Source organism: Salvelinus fontinalis, chromosome 41 (assembly GCF_029448725.1).
Source record: "Salvelinus fontinalis isolate EN_2023a chromosome 41, ASM2944872v1, whole genome shotgun sequence".
NCBI lineage: Eukaryota > Metazoa > Chordata > Actinopteri > Salmoniformes > Salmonidae > Salvelinus > Salvelinus fontinalis.
Window position 1 is genome coordinate 4,922,209 of NC_074705.1, and position 19,356 is coordinate 4,941,564.

At 46.4% G+C, this 19,356-nt stretch overlaps 1 protein-coding gene across 3 annotated transcripts in view; it reads left to right on the forward strand.

The window, feature by feature from the left end:
• nbeal1 (neurobeachin-like 1) overlaps positions 1 to 19,356 on the forward strand; it is a 61,899-nt gene that overhangs the window by 15,933 nt on the left and 26,610 nt on the right. For 2 of the 3 annotated variants that reach the window (XM_055908467.1, XM_055908466.1), the window contains exons 5-20: positions 1,594 to 1,675; positions 2,010 to 2,137; positions 3,348 to 3,430; positions 5,738 to 5,823; positions 9,809 to 10,000; positions 10,628 to 10,775; positions 11,126 to 11,232; positions 11,589 to 11,678; positions 15,394 to 15,477; positions 15,597 to 15,695; positions 16,071 to 16,645; positions 17,076 to 17,208; positions 17,359 to 17,478; positions 17,666 to 17,972; positions 18,566 to 18,651; positions 19,237 to 19,326. In XM_055908467.1, the coding sequence (XP_055764442.1) occupies positions 1,594 to 1,675; positions 2,010 to 2,137; positions 3,348 to 3,430; positions 5,738 to 5,823; positions 9,809 to 10,000; positions 10,628 to 10,775; positions 11,126 to 11,232; positions 11,589 to 11,678; positions 15,394 to 15,477; positions 15,597 to 15,695; positions 16,071 to 16,645; positions 17,076 to 17,208; positions 17,359 to 17,478; positions 17,666 to 17,972; positions 18,566 to 18,651; positions 19,237 to 19,326 (2,410 nt within the window). The remainder of the gene's footprint in view (positions 1 to 1,593; positions 1,676 to 2,009; positions 2,138 to 3,347; positions 3,431 to 5,737; positions 5,824 to 9,808; positions 10,001 to 10,627; positions 10,776 to 11,125; positions 11,233 to 11,588; positions 11,679 to 15,393; positions 15,478 to 15,596; positions 15,696 to 16,070; positions 16,646 to 17,075; positions 17,209 to 17,358; positions 17,479 to 17,665; positions 17,973 to 18,565; positions 18,652 to 19,236; positions 19,327 to 19,356) is intronic. The other variant, XM_055908468.1, reaches the window with a different exon arrangement.

Sequence of the window (19,356 nt, forward strand, 5' to 3'; positions counted from 1 at the left end):
ACATGACTCTCTGCAGGAACCTGTCCCTACTATAACAGACATGACTCTCTCTGTTGGAACCTGTCACTACTATAACAGACATGACTCTCTCTGTTGGAACCTGTCACTACTATAACAGACATGACTCTCTCTGTTGGAACCTGTCACTACTATAACAGACATGACTCTCTGCAGGAACCTGTCCCTACTATAACAGACATGACTCTCTCTGCAGGAACCTGTCTCTACTATAACAGACATGACTCTCTCTGCAGGAACCTGTCCCTACTATAACAGACATGACTCTCTCTGTTGGAACCTGTCACTACTATAACAGACATGACTCTCTGCAGGAACCTGTCCCTACTATAACAGACATGACTCTCTCTGTTGGAACCTGTCACTACTATAACAGACATGACTCTCTCTGTTGGAACCTGTCACTACTATAACAGACATGACTCTCTCTGTTGGAACCTGTCACTACTATAACAGACATGACTCTCTGCAGGAACCTGTCCCTACTATAACAGACATGACTCTCTCTGTTGGAACCTGTCACTACTATAACAGACATGACTCTCTCTGTTGGATCCTGTCACTACTATAACAGACATGACTCTCTCTGTTGGAACCTGTCACTACTATAACAGACATGACTCTCTCTGTTGGAACCTGTCACTACTATAACAGACATGACTCTCTCTGTTGGAACCTGTCCCTACTATAACAGACATGACTCTCTCTGTTGGATCCTGTCACTACTATAACAGACATGACTCTCTCTGTTGGAACCTGTCACTACTATAACAGACATGACTCTCTCTGTTGGAACCTGTCACTACTATAACAGACATGACTCTCTCTGTTGGAACCTGTCACTACTATAACAGACATGACTCTCTCTGTTGGAACCTGTCACTACTATAACAGACATGACTCTCTCTCTGTTGGAACCTGTCACTACTATAACAGACATGACTCTCTCTCTGTTGGAACCTGTCTCTACTATAACAGACATGACTCTCTCTGTTGGAACCTGTCACTACTATAACAGACATGACTCTCTCTCTGTTGGAACCTGTCACTACTATAACAGACATGACTCTCTCTCTGTTGGAACCTGTCCCTACTATAACAGACATGACTCTCTCTGTTGGAACCTGTCACTACTATAACAGACATGACTCTCTGCAGGAACCTGTCCCTACTATAACAGACATGACTCTCTCTGTTGGAACCTGTCACTACTATAACAGACATGACTCTCTCTGCAGGAACCTGTCCCTACTATAACAGACATGACTCTCTCTGTTGGAACCTGTCTCTACTATAACAGACATGACTCTCTCTGTTGGAACCTGTCACTACTATAACAGACATGACTCTCTCTGTTGGAACCTGTCTCTACTATAACAGACATGACTCTCTCTGTTGGAACCTGTCACTACTATAACAGACATGACTCTCTCTGTTGGATCCTGTCACTACTATAACAGACATGACTCTCTCTGCAGGAACCTGTCACTACTATAACAGGCTATGACTCTCTGTCTCTCTCTCTCTGCAGGAACCTGTCACTACTATAACAGACATGATTCTTTCTCTCTGCAGGAACCTGTCCAATGTGGAGGAGATTGGCACCTGCTCCTACATCAACCATGTCATCACCATGACAACGCTCTATATCCAGCAGGTCTGATTCCTCTCCCCCCTTATCCACCCTCCTCTCCCCCCTTATCCACCCTCCTCTCCCCCTTTATCCACCCTCCTCTCCCCCTATCATCGCCTACCTGACTCTGTTGCCTTTTGAAAACAAGTTTCAAAACCGACCTGCACAAAATAAAGTATTTTTACCCAATTACAATGAATAGTTATAGAGATGTGTGTGCATTCGTGCTAGACTGTTTCAAAACAGATTTGAACAAAAATTATTTTTAGCTAGTCACAATGATTAAGTAGATACATTCCTGTGAGGTTACACATTCCTGTGTGTGTGTCTTCTAGCCTCACCATGCTCTCTCCTACAGCTGAAGAGTAAGACCAAGGAGAAGGAGATGGTGGACCAGACTCAGGCCGAGGAGTTTGTCCGCCACTCTCTGGCTTTCTGCGAGAGCCTGTACGACCCCTACCGGAACTGGAGACATCGCACCTGCGGGTACACTAAGTCGCTAACTCTAGCAGAGTTAGTTTATTTATTATCCTTTATTTAACCGGGGAAGTCACAATGAGATTGACATTTATTTGTTAAGAAAGCCCTGGCGTAGATAGTGAACAATGTTTCCTTCCCCAAACATCTCCTGATGTGACCCCAGCCATTCCACTTAGTCCATCTAGTTGATCTTTTCCACTACCTGATTGACCTTAACTTATCATAGATCATGTGACCTTCTTAATTTATCATAGATCATGTGACCGTCTTAACTTATCATAGATCATGTGACCGTCTTAACTTATCATAGATCATGTGACCGTCTTAACTTATCATACATCATGTGACCTTAATTTATCATAGATCATGTGACCGTCTTAACTTATCGTAGATCATGTGACCTTAACTTATCATGGATTGTGTGATTGACCTTCTCAGCTTATCATGGATCGTGGGATTGGCCTTAATTTATCATGGATCGTGTGATTGACCTTAACTTATCATAAATCGTGAGCTTGATCTTATCATAGATAAATAGATTGACCTCAACTTATCATAGATGGTGATATGGATCTTGTTAACTGTTGATAGATCATGTGATTGGTTGAGCCAGGTGTGTTAGTACAGGACAAGACCTAATAGTAGATGGAACTGTAGTAGATCCACAGTAAGTGGAGGACGGCTCATAATAATGTCTGGAATGGAACACGTGTTTGAGACCATTCCATTAACTCCATTCCAGCCACTATTATGAGCCGTTCTCCCATCAGCCTCCACTCATACACAATAAGTAGAAGGGCTCTGGGTACTGGAGGAGCAGGGTCAAGCATGCATTAAGCACCGGGGCTCTGTCGGCACCGGGGCTCTAGTGGGTACTGAAGCACTAGATACAACGCTCTTAGGATCTATCATCATTGTGTACTTATTCCACCATGGTCAATTCTAGTGTTACACTTCTGAAAACACTACAATCGTAATGTGCTGTGGCTTGGATGTTGTTTTTTCACAGTACAGCTCGGCTTGGTTTAGCTAATTAGTATAAAATTATTTTTTCCAAAGTGCCAAAACATTTCACAAATCAATCCAAGTAGTGTTGGTTCTAATCCTGTGCTAAACCCTCCCAGCAGTGTTCCTGCTCACAGACACACATACACAGAGTTTGGACAGGGGGTCTTTTTCTGACACCATGTGTTTTGCGTTTGCCTGTCGTCTCCAGGGACCAGCGGAGTACAGTGGAGAAGAGCAGACAGAAATACAAAGCAGCTCCTCTCACCGTGGAGTTTGTCCCCTTCTTCTACCGTGAGTTTCATTTCTTTTTCAAAACGTTTTCTCCTCAACCCAGTTATCCTCTCTGGCGGGGTCATTCAGTGGGGGAAATTCAGTGTGGTCATTGACAGTAGTGAATGAGGAAGCCGTGTTCTACCCAATTAAAAGCAGCAACTCTCTAGAGAAAACAGATCACACTTCCCTGCTTTCCTCTCCCAGCTTAGGAACAGCCTCCCCTCAGAGCTCCACTCTCTCTCCTCTCCCAGCTTAGGAACAGCCTCCCCTCAGAGCTCCACTCTCTCTCCTCTCCCAGCTTAGGAACAGCCTCCCCTCAGAGCTCCACTCTCTTTCCTCTCTCAGTTTAGGAACAGCCTCCCCTCAGAGCTCCACTCTCTCTCCTCTCCCAGCTTAGGAACAGCCTCCCCTCAGAGCTCCACTCTCTCTCCTCTCCCAGTTTAGGAACAGCCTCCCCTCAGAGCTCCACTCTCTTTCCTCTCCCAGCTTAGGAACAGCCTCCCCTCAGAGCTCCACTCTCTTTCCTCTCCCAGCTTAGGAACAGCCTCCCCTCAGAGCTCCACTCTCTTTCCTCTCTCAGTTTAGGAACAGCCTCCCCTCAGATCTCCACTCTCTTTCCTCTCCCAGCTTAGGAACAGCCTCCCCTCAGAGCTCCACTCTCTTTCCTCTCCCTGCTTAGGAACAGCCTCCCCTCAGAGCTCCACTCTCTCTCCTCTCCCAGCTTAGGAACAGCCTCCCCTCAGAGCTCCACTCTCTCTCCTCTCCCAGCTTAGGAACAGCCTCCCCTCAGAGCTCCACTCTCTCTCCTCTCCCAGCTTAGGAACAGCCTCCCCTCAGAGCTCCACTCTCTCTCCTCTCCCAGCTTAGGAACAGCCTCCCCTCAGAGCTCCACTCTCTCTCCTCTCCCAGCTTAGGAACAGCCTCCCCTCAGAGCTCCACTCTGTCTTTCCTTCCTCACTCTATTCTTTCTCATACCTCTGACTCTTTCCATCTTCTCTCTATCCCAGATGAATCCAGTCTTTGTGTCCTCTCCTTAGTCTATTTGCCAGGCTGTCCAGATCAGCCTGATAGTGAACGGTGGCTGTCTGGGCCTCTGGCGACAGCGGCCATCTTGGAACAAACAGCCTCTCTTTGTGTCTGTGGTTTTGTCAACACCACAGAGAGAACAGCTCCAGCCAGTCGCCTCAAGCCGACTCCAGCAACCTGCCACAGTGTGCGCACACGCGTGTGTGTTAGCGCATGCCCGTGTATGTGTGTCAAGTGTGTGAGGCGCCGAGAGGATATGACTGGTACAGTAGAGGGAGTGAGGAATAGTGTGTGAAAGAAATGGGGAGGGGGACGAGGTGTGTGGGGGACGAGGTGTGTGGAGGACCATCTGTCTTGTCTGGGATCATTGGTTCTGGCCTAGCCTTATCCCTCTGGGATTGATTTGCTTCTGTCTGGGGTTGGCTTGTAGAGAGAACGGTGCTGACCTGGGAGGCCATGCTGCTGCTGCTCCTCACTGGGATGTGTTGACAGATGAGTTCATGTATGACTGAAAAGACTGGCCCCAAGGGAACATGATAGAGACTGTGTGTGTCTGTGGGCATGTGTGTGTGCATGTCACGGTGTGTGTGATGCGTGTGCGACTGTGTGCATGTGAGTGAATGAATGTGCTGTTTGTATGAGCGAGACAGGCAGCCATTCAAGAGGCCATTCTCTCAGCACCAGACCAGACTGAGACGGAGCCATTCAAGAGGCCATTCTCTCAGCACCAGACCAGACTGAGACGGAGCCATTCAAGAGGCCGTTCTCTCAGCACCAGACCAGACTGAGACGGAGCCATTCAAGAGGCCATTCTCTCAGCACCAGACCAGACTGAGACGGAGCCATTCAAGAGGCCGCTCTCTCAGCACCAGACCAGACTGAGACGGAGCCATTCAAGAGGCCATTCTCTCAGCACCAGACCAGACTGAGACGGAGCCATTCAAGAGGCCGTTCTCTCAGCACCAGACCAGACTGAGACGGAGCCATTCAAGAGGCCATTCTCTCAGCACCAGACCAGACTGAGACGGAGCCATTCAAGAGGCCATTCTCTCAGCACCAGACCAGACTGAGACGGAGCCATTCAAGAGGCCGTTCTCTCAGCACCAGACCAGACTGAGACGGAGCCATTCAAGAGGCCGTTCTCTCAGCACCAGACCAGACTGAGACGGAGCCATTCAAGAGGCCGTTCTCTCAGCACCAGACCAGACTGACCTCATGTTGTGGGTGTTATATTTGCATAGTTAACAAAACGCCCACAGTGTTCCATGTCCACTGACTGTGTGTGTGTGTGTGTTTCAGAGTGCTTTCAGGAGAGTGAACACCTTAAGGACAGTCTGAAATGCTGTCTGTTACACCTGTTTGGAGCCATCGTGGCAGGGGGACAGGTGAGAATCAAGATGCACTCTTTTCACCCTACACTATCCCAGCATATAAAGTCATGTGACCCTACACTATCCCAGCATATAAAGTCATGTGACCCTACACTATCCCAGCATATAAAGTCATGTGACCCTATACTATCCCAGCATATAAAGTCATGTGACCCTACACTATCCCAGCATATAAAGTCATGTGACCCTACACTATCCCAGCATATAAAGTCATGTGACCCTACACTATCCCAGCATATAAAGTCATGTGACCTACACTATCCCAGCATATAAAGTCATGTGACCCTACACTATCCCAGCATATAAAGTCATGTGACCCTACACTATCCCAGCATATAAAGTCATGTGACCCTACACTATCCCAGCATATAAAGTCATGTGACCCTACACTATCCCAGCATATAAAGTCATGTGACCTACACTATCCCAGCATATAAAGTCATGTGACCCTACACTATCCCAGCATATAAAGTCATGTGACCCTAAACTATCCCAGCATATAAAGTCATGTGACCCTACACTATCCCAGCATATAAAGTCATGTGACCCTACACTTTCATGTTTGCCACATGAGAACAACAGAAGGCTTTATTTTTTTTATTTCACCTTTATTTAACCAGTTCTCATTTACAACTGCTACCTGGCCAAGATAAAGCAAAGCAGTGCGACAAAAACAAAACAACAACAACACAGAGTTACACATAAACAAACGTACAGTCAATAACACAATAGAAAAATATATGTACAGTGTGTGCAAATGAGGTAGGATAAGGGAGGTAGGCAATAAATAGGCCCTAGAGGCTAAATAATTACAATTTAGCATTAACACTGGAGTGATAGATGTGCAGAAGATGAATGTGCAAGTAGAGATACTGGGGTGCAAAAGAGCAAGAGTTTAAGTAATACTATGGGGATGAGGTAGTTAGGTGTGCTATTTACAGATTGTCTGTGTACAGGTACAGTGATCGGTAAGCTGCTCTGACAGCTGATGTTTGAAGTTAGAGAGGGAGATATGTCTCCAGCTTCAGTGATTTTTGCAATTCATTCCAGTCACAGGCAGCAAAGAACTGGAAGGAAAGGCGGCCAAAGGAAGTGTAGGCTTTGGGGATAACCAGTGAAATGTACCTGCTGGAGCGCGTGCTACGAGTGGGTGTTGCTATGGTGACCAGTGAGCTAAGGCGGGGCTTTACCTAGCAGAGGCTGAAAGATGACCTGGAGCCAGTGGGTTTGGCGACGAATATGTAGTGAAGGCCAGCCAACTAGCGCATACAGGTCGCAGTGGAGTAGTATATGGGGGCTTTGGTGACAAAACTGATGGCACTGTGATAGACTACATCCAGTTTGTTGAGTAGAGTGTTGGAGGCTATTTTGTAAATATCATCACCAAAGTAAAGGATTGGTAGGATAGTCAGTTTTATGAGGGTATGTTTGGCAGCGTGAGTGAAGGAGGCTTTGTTGTGAATGAAGGAGGCTTTGTTGTGAATTAGGAAGCCGATTCTAAATTTAATTTTGGATTGGAGATGCTTGATGTGAGTCTGGAAGGAGAGTTTAGTCTAACCAGACACCTAGGTATTTATACAGTGCTTTCGGAAAGTATTCAGACTCCTAGACTTTTTTTCACATTTTGTTACGTTACAGCCTTATTCTAAAATGTATTAAATACAACAATTTCCTCATCAATCTACACAATTCCCCATAATGACAAAAGTGAAAATATGTTTTTAAAGAAATGTTTATACATTTATTAAAAATAAAAACAAGAACATTATTTACATAAGTATTCAGAACCTTTGCAATGAGACTCGAGATTGAGCTCAGCTGCATCCTGTTTCCATTGATCATCCTTGATGTTTCTACAACTTGATTGGAGTCCACCTGTGGTAAATTCAATTGATTGTACATGATTTGGGAAGACACACACCTGTCTATATCAGGTCCCACAGTTGACAGTGTATGTCAGAGTAAAAACCAAGCCATGAGGTTGAAGCAATTGTCCGTAGAGTTCCGAGACAGGATTGTGTTAAGGCACAGATCTGGGGAAGGGTACCAAAACATTTCTGCAGCATTGAAGGTCCCAAAGAACACAGTGGCCTCCATTCTTAAATAGAAGAAGTTTGGAATCACCAGCATCCCAGAGTCGCCTCTTCACTGTTGACGTTGAGACTGCTGTTTTGCGGGTACTATTTAATGAAGCTGCCAGTTGAGGACTTGTGAGGCGTCTGTTTCTCAAACTAGACACTCTAATATACTTGCTCAGTTGTGCACCGGGGCCTCCCACTCGTTCTATTCTGGTTAGAGACAGTTTGCAATGTTCTGTGAAGGGAGTAGTACACAGCGTTGTACGAGATGTTCAGTGTCTTGGCAATTTCTCGCATGGAGTAGCCTTCATTTTTCAGAACAAGAATAGACTGACGAGTTTCAGAAGTAAGTCCTTTGTTTCTGGCAATTTTGAGCCTGTAATAGAACCCACAAATGCTGATGCTCCAGATACTCAACTAGTCTAAAGAAGACCAGTTTTATTGCTTCTTTAATCAGGACAACAGTTTTCAGCTGTGCTAACATAATTGCTAAAGGGTTTGCTAATGATCAATTAGCCTTTTACAAACTTGGATTAGCTAACACAAAGTGCCATTGGAATACAGAAGTGATGGTTGCTGATAAATGGGCCTCTGTACGCCTATGTAGATATTCAATAAAGAAAATCTGCCGTTTCCAGCTACAATACTTATTTACAACATTAACAATGTCTACACTGTATTTCTGATCAATTTGATGCTATTTTAATGGACAAAAAAATGTGCTTTTCTTTCAAAAACAAGGACATTTTTAAGTGACCCCAAAATTTTGATTGGTAGTGTATGTGAGAGTGGATTGTCAGACCTCACTAGCATGAAACTAAATACAGGCACAGACTGTGTGTGGAAAATAATTTATGACTGAGACTCTCTCCAATACAACATTGCAGAGTTATGTGCATCCTTTCAAGCACACCCTTCTCATTAACCTGCGGTGAGTTATTCACCATTTTTTATGAACAAATAAGGTTTTATATGTACGATGGCAAACTAAAGAGCCAAATTATTGATGATGATTATAATTATTTGTGCCCTGGTCCTATAAGAACTCTGTCACTTCCCACGATCCGGGTTGTGACAAACTCACACTAATTCTTATGTTTTAATAAATGTATCGTATTGTGTGTGTGTGTGGCAGGCTTACAATGATGGCAAAAAGCAACATTTTGAGAGTGCGCTGACCCTGGTGCTAGAGGGGGTACGCAGCAGGAGGTTAAATGTTTGAAGGGGTACAGGACTATAAAAAGTTCGGAAACTACTGCCCCAGAAAATTTGAGGCTGTAATCGCTGCCTAATGTGCTTCAACAAAGTACTGAGTAAAGGGTCTGAATACTTGCATAAATGTGATATATCTGTTTTTTATTTGTAGTAAGTTTGCAAACATTTCTAAACCTGTTTTTCCCTGCTCATTATGGTGTTTTGTGTGTAGATTGATGAGGGGGGTAAAAAAACGATTTTAATCAATTTTAGAATTTGGCTGTACTGTAACAATGTGGAAAAGTCAAAGGTTTTGAATACTTTCTGAATGCACTGTAGAGAACGCAATGGTCCTCATTTACATGTAGTGGTAAACCACCCTTTAAACTGTAGCAGGACATTTAGTGGTATAAACCACCCTTTAAACTGTAGCAGGACATTTAGTGGGATATACCACCCTTTAAACTGTAGCAGGACATTTAGTGGTATTTACCACCCTTTAAACTGTAGCAGGACATGTAGTGGGATATACCACCCTTTAAACTGTAGCAGGACATGTAGTGGGATATACCACCCTTTAAACTGTAGCAGGACATTTAGTGGTATTTACCACCCTTTAAACTGTAGCAGGACATTTGCTTGTGAATGATTTCTGAAGTATGTAGAGGCCGTATAAAGCGTTTTATGAAGGCTCCCTCCCTCCACAGCGTAATGCTCTACTAGCCATCTCCCCAGCCACCATGGAGGTTCTGCTGCGTGTGCTGGGGGACTATGAGGGGGGAGACATGGACGGGGAGGACTGGGACAGTGAGGCTCCAGACCGGAAGTCCCTGCTCACCCTGGGCTGTCTGAGGGAGGTGGTCCACTCCCTCCTGGCCAGCAGTTCAGACCAACGCCAGGTCACTAGAATTATATATTTTTTTAACATAGATTTGTTTTCTTTTCCCAGCTAAATAAATTGCAGTTAACAATAGTTTAGGAACTTTCAAAAATCATAGCCCAAAAAATCTAGTCATTCATGATAGTAATAGAATACAATTTCATATTAATGTAAACAGGTCAGTGCTTTTAGAGTGACCAGTGGTGAGAAGTTGTGTGTGTGTATACTGCTATACAAACAAGTCATAAAGCATGATTTACCTTATTCATTATTAACGTTGGTTTCTGCATGTGAATGACGAGGCTGCTTCTTTCCAAACTGAGGCCTTGAAACTGAGATACTCTTTTTGGTTCTCAGAACAATGTTCTGGGAGTACTGCCAATTGGTCTGAGGAGGTCGTCACAGTCACCAGCACAAGCCAAGATAAAGTTAGAGTCGGTGCTATCTCTTCAGACAACATCATTTTTACTCACACTATATAGGGAAGAGGGTGTCATTCTGACAAGAGCCAGATCGTTGACTTTATAGTGTTTTTATCTTCAGATTTTTAAAATTATGTGTATATTGTTGATTCCAATTGGCTGAATCGATTTGCTAATGTAGCTTATTTGAAATGTAATAAAATAACATTCCTTCATTCATACAGGTGGAGATCGGCTCGGTGCTGGAGAACTACTTCAAACTGCTCAACTCTGATCCGGCGGCAGCGGCCGTGCAACAAGGGGTCAAAGGTCATAAGGTGCTGGGCCGCCGCTGGGAGAGCCGCTTCGTAGCGCTGCAGGTGCACATGCTAGGTGAGTGACCGAACCCGGATTGTCATGTACGCCACAAAGCTGCAATAGCCCACTGGGCTAAAGCCTAGGCATTAGCTGAGGAAGCTAACGCAAGTCTTCAGGTCTCAGACAAGGTTACTCTTTATACCAGTGTGGTTTACTGAACTACTTACATTACCACTAGCACCTAGTATAGGTTGAGTGTTGACCACTGTCACCTGACTTCTGATTTCCATGATTTCGGAAGCACTTAGAGGCCTTTATAAATAGTTTATGAAGGCTCTCGCTTTCTCTCTCCTATTCTCTTCCTCCTTATCGCTCTCTCATATCCCATTCCCCTTTTTTTCTTCTCCTGTGTCTGTGACCTCCAGACACTATCAGGGATATGTTCCTGTGTTCGGACCGTCCCGTCCTGCAGGCCATCTTCCTCAACAGCAACTGCTTCGAGCACCTGACACGCCTACTACAGAACAGCAAGGTATGGTCTCGCTCAGCCCTGGCACAAAGGATGTTGAACAGGATTGGGGGGGGGGGGGGGCGGGCGCGTGTCTTAGCCTACTGTTTACTGTATGTATTTTCCCTCAGCGTATCGAGTTAACTCTGTCTAGGAAGCATAGTGTTACCTTACACTATTAGTGAGCCTTTCAATTCAGGCTCACTGTGCATGTTATGACTTTACCTCCCCACTTAGTGCTGGAGCACTTAGGTACCACTAACCCCCCCACCCAGCCCCTCTGTGAGTCACAACCTTTACCTTCTGACCCCCATCCACCACTCTTTCCTCTCTTCCTCACCCCCCCCTCACCACGTTCTGTTGTTGGTTCAACTCTGCAGCTGGTTAATGCTAGGTGCACGACAGCAGAGAAGGACCAGAAAGATTTCACCAACAGGTTACTGACAGTGACAGGAGAGAGTGACACCCAGGTATACTGTCAATCTGTCGACACCGTCACTCACGTCACCACCGTCACTCATGCTATCGTCACCGCCATCCCCGTCAAGATGGCCACTCCATGACAAGACGTACATCTGTGCTGCCCTGTAGTCGGAAACAATCAATCAATCAATTAAGCAGTCACTCAATCAAGCAGTCAATCAATCAATAAATATAGCTGTCTATCAAGCTGTCATTCAATAAATTAAGCAATCAATCAATAAATTTAGCTGTCTATCAAGCTGTCATTCAATAAATTAAGCAATCAATTAAGCAGTTACTCAATCAAGCAGTCAATCAATCAATTAAGTTGTCTATCAAGCTGTCAATCAATTAAGCTGTCAATCTGTCATTCAATCAATTAAGCAGTCTTTACAGTAACATTTGTCTGAAAGTACTTCAAAGTAACTTTTACAGAATGTAGCCTGATCTGCAAAAGGCAAACAACATCACCTGCAGTGTGTGGTCAAACCGTCCCCCCTGTTCAGTGTTATTCACCTGGCCTCCCCTGCACTCACAAACACTCACTGTTACCCTTTAATGTAGCTTTGCAGTGTTCTCTTGACATACAGTGGTCTGTAGTGTGTCTCTTGGTCTGTGGTGTGTTTTAGTCACAAAGACTCACCTGAAGTGAATCATCTGTAGGCAGACACTCACCTGTTGGTCTGGTTATCATGCGGCCAGGTGATTTCACACACTCTACAAAGTATTCCTTTGTAGTCAGGCAGAGTTGAGCACCTGTAATCCGATACCCCGACTCTGTGTAATGGCCACCCATGGTTACCTGGTTACCTAGCAACCTGACCACAGTCAGACATGCTGTCTCCTCTCCTATAGGTCAGCTGTGGAATTAATGAATGAAGATGAAAAATACTTTATTCATCCATTTTCCTTACAGTCCTCAGAAATATCTTGTTTTATTACCCAACCCGAGAGACACACACACAATGAAAGCGTGTTGGGCCAGTAACCGAAAGGTTGGATGTTCAAATACTCGACCCGTTAAGGTGAAAAATCTGTCTGTGTCCTTGAGGAACGAACTTAACCCTAATTTGCTCCAGGGGCGCCTTATTACTATGGCTGACCCTGTAAAACAACACATTTCACTGCACCTTTTTTTGGTGTTAACTTGGCAAAAAAAGAAACGTCCTCTCACTGTCAACTGGGTTTATTTTCAGCAAACTTAACATGTGTAAATATTTGTATGAACATAACAAGATTCAACAACTGAGACATAAACTGAACAAGGTCCACAGACATGTGACTAACAGAAATGGAATAATGTGTCCCTGAACAAAGGGGAGGGGTCAAAATCAAAAATAACAGTCAGTATCTACAGTGCATCTCCTCATGGACTGCACCAGATTTGCCAGTTCTTTCTGTGAGATCCACCAAGGCACCTGCAAGTTCCCGGGCATTTCTGGAGGGAATGGCCCTAGCCTTCACCCTCCGATCCAACAGGTCCCAGATGTGCTCAATGGAATTGAGATCCGCGCTCTTCGCTGGCCATGGCAGAACGCTGACATTCCTGTCTTGCAGGAAATCACGCACAGAATGAGCAGTATGGCTGGTGGCATTGTAATGCTGGAGGGTCATGTCAGGATGAGCCTGCAGGAAGGGTACCACATGAGGGAGGAGGATGTCTTCTCTTCCCTGGACCCTCCACCTCCAAATCGATCCTGCTCCAGAGTACAGGCCTCTGTGTAACGTTCATTCCTTCGACGATAAATGTGAATCCGACCATCCAACCCTGGTGAGACAAAACCGTGACTCGTCAGTGAAGAGCACTTTTTGCCAGTCCTGTCGGATCCAGCGACGATGAGTTTGTGCACATAGGCGAAGTTGTTGCCGGTGATGTCTGGTGAGGACCTGCCTTACAACAGGCCTACAAGCCCTCAGTCCAGCCTCTCCCAGCCTATTGTGGACAGTCTGAGCACTGATGGAGGGATTGTGCGTTCCTGGTGTAACTCGGGCAGTTGTTGTTGCCATCCTGTACCTGTCCCGCAGGTGTGATGTTCGGATGTACCGATCCTGTGCGGGTGTTGTTACACATGGTCTGCCACTGCGAGGATGATCACCTGTCCGTCCTGTCTCCCTGTAGCGCTGTCTTAGGCGTCTCACAGTACGGGCATTGCAATTTATTGCCCTTTCCACATCTGCAGTCCTCATGCCTCCTTACAGCATGCTTAAGGCACGTTCATGCAGATGAGCAGGGACCCTGAGCATCTTTCTTTTGGTGTTTTTCAGAGTCAGTAGAAAGGCCTCTTTAGTGTCCAAAGTTTTCATAACTGTGACCTTAATTGCCTACCGTCTGTAAGCTGTTAGTGTCTTAACGACCGTTCCACAGGTGCATGTTCATTAATTGTTCATGGTTCATTGAACAAGCATGGGAAACAGTGTTTAAACCCTTTACAATGAAGATCTGTGAAGTATTTGGATTTTTACGAATTATCTTTGAAAGACAGGGTCCTGAAAAAGGGACGTTTCTTTTTTTTGCTGAGTTCATGTGAAACATCAAATAACTGTCAGTGCATGCATTTAAAACCACCATGACGCATTTAAAATCACCATGACGCAGTAAAGACTTAGAGTAGGTGTCACTTTTGGTTTACAGGGCAAAGCTACTGTACAATGAGAAGAACTAATCAGCTAGTTGTCTTGTCGCGGAGTGGTCTCTTGTTCTCTCTCGTTGCTACCCATCGTTCATTCATTTTCCTTTTCCTCATCATGTCATTCTTCTACCCTCTTCTGTTTCCTCCCTTATGTCATCTTCCCCTCCCTCCCTCCCTGTTGGTTTTCTCTGCTGGCGTCATGTGGGTTTCCAATTGGAATGCTGTCACCTCACCTGTCTTGTGTTACCATGGAGACCGTGGCTAGTGTCTTGATGGACGTCCATGGCCGAGGTGGTCTGAACATCTGTTTGAGATATTTATTTCTGTGTGTTTTATTTTCTGTTTATTTTCTTTCACCACGGACAGACCCTCTCCAGCCGGTCCGAGACACACTGAATGTTTTACACTCCGTTAAAGGGAGAGAAAAGAGCGATTTGGAGAAGGGCAGAGCTGGACAGAGGATGTGTGTGGGTGTTTGTGAGGCTACTTTGAGCCAGTGTGTCTGCTGACAGGAGGAAGTGTTGCCCCTCTGTGTGTGTTGGTGTTCCTCTGTGTGAAGGAGAGAGGAATATATATTCTTAAAATGTTGTGTTTTGGGGAGCCCTCAGAGCTTCCTGCTCCAGAGAGTACTATGATATTAGTCAGACAATGACTCTTGACAGGAAATTTTCATTTTTCCTGGTGTTGTCTGGAGCAGAAAGGCCTGACGTGTCTGTTTCCTCTTTATATCAAGGGCAATAAGAGCAATGAGCACTTACACTGCAGCTTCTGTCCACGAATAATCAGATCCTAAACCTCTGCAGTGATTACACACACACACACACACACACACACCAACAGCCTCCTTTCATTCCTGCGAGTGGAGTGAGGTATCATTTAAGCATGATGTCAATGTTATTTTCGAAGAATGACGATCATTTAAATTATGATTTGATTACTCATAAAAACCTTAATCATTCATTTTGTTTGCATGAAGGCAGGGATAAAAAGGGGTGCGTTTCACTCACGTACAATACTGCACACACCCCCCTGAGAGCTTAAGGAAATGGGGATTGGCTCAGGAGAAAGATTGACAGGTCTGATATCGTCTCAGGTGTTTCAAGGGCGACTGGACTCTCTCGCCGTGGCAACCATCAAAGCCTTGACGACGGTGATGCACAAGTCACCTGCTGCAAAGGTGAACTACACACACACACACACACACACACAACCCTTCCAACATATCCATATATAAAATGTAAATATATAGACTGATCCACACACAGTATTGCTAACAGTTTAGTCCCGCCCCTACAGGAGGTGTTCAAGGAGCGGATTGGCTACACTCACCTGTTTGAGGTTCTGGTCTCCCTGGGCCAGCCCTCCAGACACCTGCTGAAGGAACTGATGAATATGGTGAGAGATTCCCTCTGTCACTGGAGATCTTCTGTTCTTCACATATTAAAGTACAACCTCTTCCCCATAGTAGACTACTTTGGACTGGATTTTACACTAACTTTTAATACCACTGTAACACAAGGCATATTGCTTTTTTAATTTAAGTCCTAAAACCAAAATGCAATAACAAGTCTTCTACTATCTATACACTGATTATGGGCATATTGTCTTCTGGTTCATAGTCACAGGAGCATCACCCTACATGGAGAATAGGGTCGCATTTGGGACATAAAACCCCATGTTTGTCTGTGCACTTATGACACATAGCGGGTATCTGCTCTTTCTCTCTCTCTTTCTCTCTTTCCTTCCTTCCTTCCTTCCCCGCCCTCTCAGGCTGTGGAGGGTGAACACAGCTCGGTGGGTATCCTGGGCATCAGTAATGTGGAGCCCCTGCTCCTCCTCATCCAGTGGCTCCCAGAGATGGACTCTGCTGAGCTGCAGGTGTTCACTGCCGACTGGCTCCGCCGCCTCTGCTGCATCAACCGACAGACGCGCGCCACCTGCGTCAACGCCGCCATGGCCGTGCGGCTCCTCGCCACCCTTGGGCACCACGCTCGCCTGCACCGGGCGTGCGCGGAAAGCCTTGTTAGTTTGCTAGGGTCGCTGGGGAGCCAGTCGCTGAGCGGCGGTGAGCTCCTCCAGTTACTCAGGCTTCTGAGGCCGCTGGAGCCTGGGCAGGCTCACCCGTACGTGGGCCCGGTTTTGAGGGCGGTCCTGGGCATGGTGCGGAAGCAGGGTCTGGAGAGCGCCATGCAGTACTTTGATCTGTCGCCCAGCATGGCTGGCATCGCCGTGCCAATGGTGATGCGCTGGCCGGGCCCCGCCTTCAGCTTCCTGGCCTGGCTCTCATTGGACCAGGACCAGCAGGGACTGCCCGGCAAGGGGGACAAGAGGAAGCAGCTGTACAGGTGAGACAGACGGAGGTTGAGATAGACGGAGGTTGAGACAGACGGAGGTTGAGACAGACGGAGGTTGAGACAGACGGAGGTTGAGACAGACGGAGGTTGAGACAGACGGAGGTTGAGACAGACGGAGGTTGAGACAGACGGAGGTTGAGACAGACGGAGGTTGAGACAGACGGAGGTTGAGACAGACGGAGGTTGAGACAGACGGAGGTTGAGACAGACGGAGGTTGAGACAGACGGAGGTTGAGTGATCTAGGGAGAGGGATGGATGGAGGAAGGTGGATGAGGTAGAGAATGTGGTCGAGGGAGGGAGGGAGGGTTGGTTGAGGGAGGGAGGGTTGGTTGAGGGAGGGAGATGGATGGGAAGAGACAGGAGGATGGGGAGAGACAGGTTAAGAGTGTGTAACGTGCTCTGTTGTCTGTTCCTCTGTAGTTTTTTCACCCCGGGAGGAACAGGCTTGGAGGCCTTCATCAGTTCAGCAGGGGTGCTGGTGGTTGCCGTGTGCACCAAGAAGGAGTACATGACAGTGATGCTACCAGACTACTCTTTCTGTGACTCACTCTGGGTGAGTGACATCATCACTTTCCTGTAGGCTTGTCTGTGTCATAGACTTAAATATAGACCACTAGAATGGATATATCTCTATGGTCTGTGCGGCTGGCTGCCGACAGGGTGAATTGTGGGATATTGAGTCCTGTCTGTGTTCTGCCCACAGCACAGTATAGGTGTAGTCCATGTACCGGGGAAGAGGCCGTTTGGACAGAGTCTAGTTTACATCTATGTAGATGGACAGCAGAAACTGTCAGCACCACTCAAGTACCCAACCATGACAGAGGTGAGAGTTGTCATGAATTACATTGTGTGTGCGTGTTGTTTATATACATTTGTGTGTACGTTTTTTCCCGTGAACTCATATTCAGTTCCCTGACTGTGTTTTTCCCGTGAACTCATATTCAGTTCCCTGACTGTGTTTTTCCCGTGAACTCCTATTCAGTTCCCTGACTGTGTTTTTGCCCCCTCAGCCTTTCACCTCCTGCTGCATCGGTTCAGCAGGCCATCGCACCACCACGCCACCCCCCTCCCAAATCTCAGACCCCCCCTTCTCCGGGGTGCCCCCTTCTGCCCGCTCCTCCCTGGGGGGCATCCTGTCGACCCAGGGCTGGGGGAGCCTCCTGGGGGGCAAGACTGAGTCGGTCACCAAGTTGATCTCTGCGGGGACGCAGGACAGCGAGTGGGGCAGCCCCACCTCCCTGCAGGGCCAACTGGGTAGCGTCATGGTGTTCCACGATGCACTGCAGCCCAATCACGTCAAGGCCCTCTGCAGCCCCGGTGAGAGAGATGGGGAGAATCTAAATAGCATTTCCTTGATTACTCGCATCCTCCTCGCCTCCGTCTCAACCTACTGGATGAAAAGGGCAGAAGGGAGGGACCTCTGATGTTCTCATCCAATGGGTTATGAGGAGGAGGCGACGAGAGAGGACGCAAGGAATCAGGGAAATGCAATTGGATTTCTCCCATAGAACTATTGTAAAAGGCATCCCTGAACGTTCCCTCCTCCCTTCCTTGAGATAATCTCTGATCTGATCGGGATTGGATTATTGAAGCCAATGGACTCTCTCCATTGATTCTCTCCCTGAAGTGTGCAGCCATTGACTCCTCTTCATGCTTTTACAGGCATTGGATTGATGTAAGCACTGGTTGAGAAAGTTTCCACCATATTTCTCACACCTCTTCGTTTCTGTTGGATATCCATGAAGGGGAGAGACTGAGTGCATATCCACTTTGGGGAGAAGTCTCGTTAATCAGATGTTGTCAGAACAGCGATTTCTTCAAAGGAAGGAAGGATGCATTTCATGAGCATTGGAACATGGCCAGTGACAGTAATGTTATCATATCTTTGGTTGGTTTCCTTCTCTTCTCAGGGCCAAACTGCATTTCTCCTTTCAAGACCCAGGAGGCGGAGCTCGGTGACCTCGCAACTAAACTCCTGCTGCACTACTCCCCCAAGGTGATTGGACTAGGCTACTGTCAATCATTTACCTCATTACTCACCGCCCATGCTTTATTATTACAGTCATGGATGTTAATGGCTTGTCAATTATGACCGGCGGTGTAACAATTCATTATTTCCCCTGGTTCCTATAGGCTTGTCAGTTGTGACTGGCGGTGTAACAATTCATTATTTCCCCTGGTTCCTATAGGCTTGTCAGTTGTGACTGGCGGTGTAACAATTCATTATTTCCCCTGGTTCCTATAGGCTTGTCAGTTGTGACAGGCGGTGTAACAATTCATTATTTCCCCTGGTTCCTATAGGCTTGTCAGTTGTGACTGGCGGTGTAACAATTCATTATTTCCCCTGGTTCCTATAGGCTTGTCAGTTGTGACAGGCGGTGTAACAATTCATTATTTCCCCTGGTTCCTATAGGCTTGTCAGTTGTGACTGGCGGTGTAACAATTCATTATTTCCCCTGGTTCCTATAGGCTTGTCAGTTGTGACAGGTGGTGTAACAATGAAACTTGTCTCCTGGTTCCTATAGGCTTGTCAGTTGTGACAGGCGGTGTAACAAGGAAATATGTCTCCTGTTTCCTATAGGCTTGTCGGAACCCCATCTGTCTGGACCTGTCCCCCAACCTCCTCCATGGGCGTCTGACTGGGAACAAGGTTGTCAACTGGGACATCAAGGTACGATTTAGGAACGACAACATATTCTCC